This window comes from Nematostella vectensis, chromosome 3, assembly GCF_932526225.1.
Source record: "Nematostella vectensis chromosome 3, jaNemVect1.1, whole genome shotgun sequence".
Lineage (NCBI taxonomy): Eukaryota > Metazoa > Cnidaria > Anthozoa > Actiniaria > Edwardsiidae > Nematostella > Nematostella vectensis.
Genome location: NC_064036.1, coordinates 15995448 through 16003633, shown reverse-complemented (window position 1 = coordinate 16003633; position 8186 = coordinate 15995448). Strand labels below are relative to the sequence as shown.

The 8186-nt window shown below is 39.5% G+C and overlaps 1 protein-coding gene across 3 annotated transcripts; it reads right to left on the bottom strand.

Annotated features, from left to right (window-relative positions):
- Positions 1 to 288: 288 nt before the first annotated feature.
- Positions 289 to 7917, bottom strand: LOC5506713 (6-phosphogluconate dehydrogenase, decarboxylating). Of its 3 annotated transcripts, none has more exons than XM_048724762.1 (18): positions 7899 to 7917; positions 7594 to 7627; positions 7454 to 7495; positions 5757 to 5817; positions 5417 to 5535; positions 5252 to 5317; positions 5064 to 5182; positions 4462 to 4528; positions 4319 to 4387; positions 4000 to 4065; positions 3699 to 3824; positions 3565 to 3628; positions 2263 to 2393; positions 1946 to 2079; positions 1403 to 1502; positions 867 to 958; positions 697 to 727; positions 289 to 621 (listed from the first exon to the last, which is right to left on the bottom strand). In XM_048724762.1, the coding sequence occupies exons 2-18, from the start codon at positions 7594 to 7596 to the stop codon at positions 502 to 504; spliced, it is 1410 nt and encodes a 469-aa protein (XP_048580719.1). In that variant the 5' UTR covers positions 7597 to 7627; positions 7899 to 7917; the 3' UTR covers positions 289 to 501. The 3 variants fall into 3 exon arrangements, with proteins under 3 accessions (XP_048580719.1, XP_001627413.2, XP_048580718.1); XM_001627363.3 differs by having other exon boundaries at positions 7826 to 7904; XM_048724761.1 differs by lacking the exon at positions 7899 to 7917 and adding an exon at positions 7741 to 7820.
- Positions 7918 to 8186: the final 269 nt, after the last annotated feature.

The following is an 8186-nucleotide window of genomic DNA, read 5'->3' as shown; positions in this document are numbered from 1 at the left end:
TTGGCATCTAAAAACAACCTTTATCTATTCGCTCTACTTTCGCTCTCTCTCTGTTCTCTCACTGTCTGCGCTCAAAGTTGAGAGGAACTAAGAGAATAATTAAAAGTGAAATGGAAATTATTAAAAAATGAGATTGGATTTTGTACGAGTGAGAAAAAGGGCGTTGAAGTAGACCTGTGTCATGGTTTATTTTATCCTTTTTATTGTTGAATAAATTACACTGTAGTACAAGTAGTACAAATTTCAACCTCTTTCAGCACAAGCTTTAATAAAATCAGACACAGCATCTAATGCATCTCATACAACATTTTATTTCCATAAAATCAGATGTGGACATACAATGGGACTGGTGTACAGCATTTGAGAATTATCGCAATTAGAGGGTTAGAGGTTAAGCTAGTGCTATCGTCTCACAAGCCCCCCCCCCCCCCCCCTTTCCTCGCTTTACGCATGAATCAATTGGAACTACATTCGAGCCGAGAATTGGTCGCGTTGGCCGAGCTAAGCCTGGTAAGTAGTAGATGATACATTGCCTCCCTTGCCAGTCCAGTTCGTATGAATAAAGTGACCTGGGTTTGAGAGCAGTTCGTAGGTATGGGCACCAAAATAGTCGCGCTGAGCCTGCAAAGGACATAAGCGCTTTTAATACACGCACTCATCTGTCATAAAGTTCGCACTCAGGTATCACTAGCCTACCTGGATGAGATTGGCCGGAAGGCGGGCAGATCTGCAAAAATGAAACAACATACCAAAGATAAAACAAGAGCTCGGAAATAAAGTTAAGCAATATTCTATAAAAATGCACAAGAAAAGGCTCTCATGAAAACTGCTAGTCAACAAATGACGGGATGACAGTCTATAATTACCGGTAGCCGTCGTAGAATGCAAGCGCAGTGCTGAAAGCAGGTGTAGGGATGCCTAGAGTAACTGCGGTGGCGATGGTCTTGCGCCAAGAATCCTGTAACGAAAACGCGAAAGCGCGTCAGCAAATGGAGCCTCTCTTGGTACTCTCTGTACTTCTGCTGGTACAGGATCGATCCATGGTCGAGACATAGCGAGCATCTTTCTTCTTCTCGGCCCTGAATTCGACTTGTTGGACGTATGTGGGCTAACAAGAAGCTCATGTTTCTCCATGCAAACGGGTGTTCTAAATTCGTATTAGGATCTTAAATGTAAAGCACTTAGAACACGATGGCTGTAGAAGTGCTATATAAATACTTTCCATAAATACTTTATATTAAATATTATTATATTAAATGAGCCCATTAGAGCATAAACTAATGCAGAAACTTGATACACTCCCCTCCCTGGAAAGACCCAGGAGCCTTTTTAAAAGTTGTGTTGAAGTATCAACCCTCTTTCTCGAAGGAGATCATAGGGCATAGCACATCGTTTGTCTCACCTGGCACTTATGGATGGCATCCTTGAAAAAATCATCTAGCAAGAGATTGTCTAAGTTGGGATTTTTGTTGAAGGCATCCTTGATGTTTCCGAGGAATCGGCTGCAATAAGGAGTCTTGATTAACAGAGTACTGAACAGAAATAGGGTACTTGCGCTAAGAGATCACTAAGAGAGGTGAAGTGTGAAGCTTATGAACAACGGAGGTGTCGGGGGAGGGGGGGAAGCTACTAAACATTTTGGGTTTATTACAGGCTCATTGCAGTGGAAAACAGCAATATTCAATCTTTATTTCAGTGTACAAAGGGTGCAATAGACGCATCCCCTCCCCTCCCATCCCCCACACAAACACACACGAAAAAAAGAGTTCCAGAGTAAAGTATCCCCTATTTTTTTTTTCTCTCATCTATGTGAAAATTTGCCTGGCTAAAATACATGTCAGTGTTGCCTCCTATAGCACAATTTGAGACTGCTCAAAATACTCATTAGATAACGCTATTCATGCATACAAAGTCTATATATAGCTCCCCCCAAGACGTCCCTTACCTGCGGATGATGCAGCCACCTCGCCACATGAGTGCGATGCCTCCATAGTTCAGCTTCCAATTGAAGACCTTGGCTGCCTCTCTCATTAGCATGAAGCCCTGTGCATATGACACGATCTTGGACGCATACAGTGCCTGTAAACAATGTTCAGTACTGGGTCATAGAGATACTGTATGGAGGTATCAAATCAAGCTCCTGAGACTTTACCCCTCACCTTGTGGACTCACAATTAGCTAATGAATGCACCATGCCAGAGCTCCCTCTAGATAACTTTTATATGGTCGCAATTGCCATGGTCTCGAATACAGTTGCATTACCTTTCTAATATGCTCGACAAATTCCTTCTTGTCCCCTGTGAACTTGGTACTGGCAGGTCCTTTCAGATGGGTACTGGCATGCACTCTTTCAGCCTGTAGGGAAGACAAGCACCTTGCAAACACAGACTCCCCTGTGAAAGAATGCACAAAAAATTGAACCTATCGACCATTTGTGCTTGCTTCAGGCTAGAAACATGTACGGCCTTGAAAGGTCCGGAAGTGCTTGCTTGCCGACGACAGCGTCCTATACCGCCCAATTAAGAGCCTTGATGACCACCACGCCCTACAGCAAGATCTTCACCACCTTGAACGATGGGCAGAACAGTGGCAGATGAAGTTTGCGCCCAAAAAATGTTACGTCATGACCATCACTTTAAAACGCGACAAGTCCCAGTTCCCATACCATTTGTGTGGAACCACACTGGAGGGGGTTAGCGTTCAAAAATACCTTGGAGTCCACATTTCTACATCTCTCAATTGGTCAAAGCACACGGAGGAAGTCAAGAAGAAGGCTAACGCAGTATTGGGTATCCTACAAAGAAATTTATCTTCCTGCCCAGCTGCGGTTAAAGAGCAAGCCTACAAGGCGCTGGTACGGCCACTGGTGGAGTACGGGACGGAAGCATGGAGCCCCCACACTAAGAAGGACATTCAAAAAGTTGAATCTGTACAACGCCGCGCTGCCAGATTTGTGTGCAACGACTACGGAAGGCATAGCAGCGTCACGAATATGCTGACACACCTAGGATGGCACCAGCTAGAACTTAGGCGAACAGTATTCGACTCTGTCATGTTTTATAAGATCCACCACGGGCTAGTAAAAATCGATTTCCCGAGTGATGTAATTCGCAAACCTGGTTCCTACGCAACCAGGTCAAGCGTCAGGAACACATGCCAACTTACACTCCCGCCTCCCAGTATAAACCAATTCAAATACTCCTTCTTTTCAAGAACTATCCCCGTTTGGAACTCTCTGCCCCAACAAATGCTAGACCTCAGCTCTGTCGATGAATTTAAGATAGCCGTCACTGGCGAGCTGGCCCGGCAATGATTTAGTTGCCATACTACCCATGTACATGTCGTATTGTTATCTCATCATCTTATCGAATTGTTACGTTTATTTATTTATTTATTCATTCATTTATTGTTTCTTTTGTTTTATTTATTATTTATTTATTATCAACCGTAGTATGTGCATGGGTAGTTGGTACGCTGCCCCTCATTGCCGGATTAGCTCGCTAGTGGCAATTATTGTATTTAAAGGTTAAAGGTTATAAGGAAAAGGGATGTCACTGAACTTACCGATCAGTGTGACTGGCATGCCATACTCCAGGGCTGAAATAGCAGTCCATTTTCCAGTGCCTTTCTGTTAAAATCATGGATTATGATGTCAGCATGTAGCCCAATCTATTGAAAAAGGAAATAATTACACAAACCTGTCCTGCAGAATCGCGGATTTTCTCAACCAGAGGAGAGCCATCAGCATCTTTGTAAGCCATGATGTTCTTGGTTATTTCAATTAAGAATGAGTCCAACTCTCCTTTATTCCACTCATCAAACACCTGTGAAAAGGAGGTCATCATAATCATAATCATAATCATAAAACATCATCATCATATTATAAAGAATATGTCACCATCATGATCATAATCTTATTTACAATCACCATCATGTTCGCAAACAGTAACAGTGTCAATGATAATTGATCTGAACAATAGTTCTATATGATATATTTACCTGGCTGATTTCATCTGATGTCATACCTAGTGCATCCTTCATGAGGTGGTATGCTTCACAGCAAAGCTACAAGGAAGTTTGATATTGTTGAGTAATGCGAGTTCAGGCAGTTTTATCTCTCCTAATTTACTGTAGATTAAGTCTATTATTTCAGTTTTTTGTATTTATGTATCTGGAGAAATCCTGAATTTGGCTGTTGGAAAACAGGTTTAAAGTTTATAAATTCTTTTCCCAAAAAAAAGCGTTTGAAATAATTGGTTATTAAATAATGGTGGCTATTACAAGTCATTTGTTAGGTATTTGTTTAAATCTTTTATACCTGCATGTCTCCATACTCAATTCCATTGTGAACCATCTTAACAAAGTGACCAGAGCCATCCCCACCAACCTGCATATAAAAAAGTGTTTCAAGGTACAGAATACTGCAGCTGACAACTAGTTTATTCAAAATGAGAGACATACCCAATCACAGCATGGATCGTTACCAGCCTTTGCTGCAATGGCTTGGAAAATGGGCTTGATATGTGGCCTAAAAACAGACGAACAAAAAGTTCAAATACCTGATAAGAAAACCATACCACCATAAAAACTCTATATAGCTCCCAGGTTTTTTTCCCATCTCTTCTTTCTGAGAGGGAGGCTTAAAGCTGCATTGTTTACTTCCGTTCGATTACGTAACAATCTCTGATGATTTTTAACCAAAAACGTGACAAATATTTCAAAATTGTGAAAGCAATGAGTTTATTGGAAGTTTCTTCGAGGATGTGATTAATAATTTAGAGCAGATGGCCTGTTAAATAGTATGGATTCTAGCAGATTCTTTTGTCTCTCAATGGTTAAGGTTTCCATCGGCCATTCGAAAGTAACTGAATTATCACCTCCAGCACCTATGGTACTGGCACTTGTGGTTGGAAGCGTTATGTTAAAAACGTTTACTTGAAGTAAAGTGTCTACAAGACTGCTGCTTTGATTTTTCAAAATCTTATTACTTTTGATAGAGAGGGGGCTTATTTGTAAATTATGGCCCTAGAGGCCGGCTTATGGTCTTTCATTTTGGTACCTACCAGGCCTTCTCTGAGCCCCCTGGCATTAGGGAGGGCCCATAACGTGCACCCTCCTCTCCGCCACTGACGCCGCTGCCGACAAAAAGCAGGCCACACTCTTCCAAGGCCTTGCATCTCCTCTGTTGAAACACTAATGGTAATCAATTCTGTGTTTAATGCTATTAGTAGTTTCTGTCAAAATAACTTACCATGGAATCTTTGTACTCAGAATTTCCTCCATCAATGATTATATCACCAGATTCTAACAAAGGAACCTTAAAAGTGAAAAGATACTCATACTTTGCACTATATACAGAAAATAATTCAAAACTATTGAAGTACTGAATAAATAGTTTCATGTGATGCATTCTTACCAAGTGATCAATGAAGGCATCAACAGCACTTCCAGCTTTGACAAGAAGCAAGACTCTCCTGGGTTTCTTAAGCTTTGATACCATTTCTTGTAGTGAGTGTGCTCCAACAATCCTAGTGCCTGATAAAAAAAATTAAATCAATGTAGAAAATCCAAGAAATTTTTCTAAGCTTGTTCTGTGATTTTTTCCAGGTTTGGAAAAACCCTTTGCTTTCCACTGGCAGATTATATACTTCTGGAACAGTGCACACATGGCTGATTCACATAAAGGGGTAGCCAATAGCATTACTTCAATCAAAACTGATTAACATTATTAAATCAGAACTGAACTCTACTCTCACCTTTGGCCTCATTTGCAAGAAATCTGTCCACTTTTTCTACAGTTCTGTTGAAAGCACAGACCTGTACATAGAAGGAAACAAATGATGATATGCCTGAGGATTCTTAGAAAGAGAAATCTATTGTCTGTCTGTGAAATCCTATGTTAACATAAAGTTAGGGGAAGTTGCATTTGGTCCCTATAGACTGACTTTAATAAAAGGAGTTAAAAACACAAATTCACCACCGCTCATGTGTTTTAACAGTTTAAAAATAAATTTTCCTTCATCCAGAGATCCTTAATACATCCTAGTCCCTCTAAAACAATGTATGTACATCTGCAAAGTACTTGTTATCCACAAAATGCTGTCAGTGCAAACTGCAAATGGCAAATGGAAAGTGGCATTTCCAAGACTGAAAAGTGCTTATGGGTTCAATGATTTCCAGTAATGGCCAGACATTATTGTATAATTGACCAGAGCATATTTTTTAAACCCTTCATTCTTGCACAGTGCATTACTCAAGATGGCAGCTGTGACAGTGAAAATTTGCTAGAAAAAAAAACTTAAAAAAGCCTGCAGGTAGGCTATTGATCCATATTCTCCTGGACTCAAAATGAGATACATTGGTACCTCAGTCAAAGAACTGCCATTTGCCAAACGCCATTTGATGTTTGCACTGACAAAGTTAATTGAAATTGGTGTTTATTCTTGAACAAGACGTGATTGTGCAGGAATAAAAAAAAACAGAATTGTAAAAATGTTTTTTCAGTGTCTTTTGCAGACTATGAATGGAGTATGGTTTATATACTCAGAACAACTATTACCCCGGCCCTACCAAATGATAAAAATTGGTCATCGGAAACTATTATGATTAATATTAATTAAAATTAGGTTTTATTGATTTCTTATATTTTAAACTGACTGCTGGAAAAGTGAATCTGCAATCACTGTTGCTACGTGAAATGGGAATGATACGTCAACTTTTTGGCGTGTGTTCATCTATATGCTTCCCAATCAGCTAACATAACGGCTGAGTAGTGTCATGAAATCTCTTATCAAGAATTATATGGGTTAATAAAGAACCTTTAGCAAATAATTGTTGTAATATACTGATTGTGGTTTGCAAATGGTAAAATTGAGCCCTTTTGAAATGATAAAAGACTTGCTTTGTTTATCTTACAAAGCAAGTCACAGTCAAACAATTGATCATGTCGGTTAAGGGTGATACATTTTGGTGGAATGGACAGAAATTGATATTATTATCAATATAATCAATAATAATCAAATCTTCAATATTTTTCGATAATAATCGATACTCACACAGTTTCACTTTATTGATTTCTATTGATTTCCGATATCAACCGATTGATTGATATTGGTTTTTATCGATTACTATTGATTATTATCGATTATTGGAATTATCCATTGGTAGGGCACAGCCTTTTTTTTAAGGTCTGCAGCATATGCCTTGACTTTTTCTCCTATATTATGCATTTTGTTTATAAAAACTAAATACTGTTATGCAGGTTTAAAAAGACACTTAAAGATGCTATTCAAACTTGTTGTGCAACAATAAAATGATAATAAATTTATTAAGTAAACACTTGTTGGGTGGGGCTGAGTATAAAGATCAGTTTTCAAGAAAGCGAAATACAGAAAAAAATATAGTACATAAACAAACAAAAGAGAGAAAGAAATTTTAAAAATGAAATGCTCACCACATAGCCATGGTCGTTCATGTTCAGAATGATATTTTGGCCCTAGAAAAATAGTTCAGCAGGATAAATCTTTTGACATTGCACAGTAATCACCAGCAAATATATACAAAAACACGCGTACTTTACAGTATTATACATACCATCACGGCCAACCCGATCAAAGCGATATCAGCTCTGTAAAACGAAAAAAAGAACCAGAAGTTTTAGAGGGAACCATTTGCATTGTATGACCTACACTGTATGAAGTCAAACGTTTGTGCAGATTCTGCTAGAAAGATTGTTTGTACCGCGAAGCTGAGAATGTATACGTGAACAAATCATTTGATAAGCTAGTTGCATGTTCAACTTGCATGCCTAGGAGTTTAAACTCACGTTGGTTCAGCCATATTTTACTAGAATTTCTGGGTAAATTTGCACAGTTCGAAGTAAAATTTATGTAAATCACCTGAACAGGCTACAGCCAATCAAATGCTTCGTTAGATTGTCGTGCGGGTTTCCTGTGCTATGGGAGAGGGATCAGCGTTTCAACTCCTTCCTAGTAAGTCTCACGCTACACTTTACCCCCCCCTGGAGAGTCTTACTGCAGACGTCGATCCTGAAGCTGATGTCCCCATTCAGCTGCTTGTGGATGCATTCACCGCGTATAAAGCCCTGCGACAAATCAAGTGCAACAAACCGCCCGGTCCATCTGCAGATCTGCAGTCCCAAAAAAGATCTTCAAGGACTTTGCTTT

Excerpts from the sequence above, each read along its gene's own strand:
- LOC5506713 (XM_048724761.1), bottom strand. The coding sequence starts at position 7,805 with ATGCAAGTTGAACATGCAACTAGCTTATCAAATGATTTGTTCACGTAT. Across the intron at positions 5,318-5,416 it reads ATGCCTTCATTGATCACTTG|GTTCCTTTGTTAGAATCTGG; the intron begins GTAAGAATGCAT and ends TTCACTTTTAAG. Across the intron at positions 2,080-2,262 it reads TTGTCGAGCATATTAGAAAG|GCACTGTATGCGTCCAAGAT; the intron begins GTAATGCAACTG and ends CATTGTTTACAG.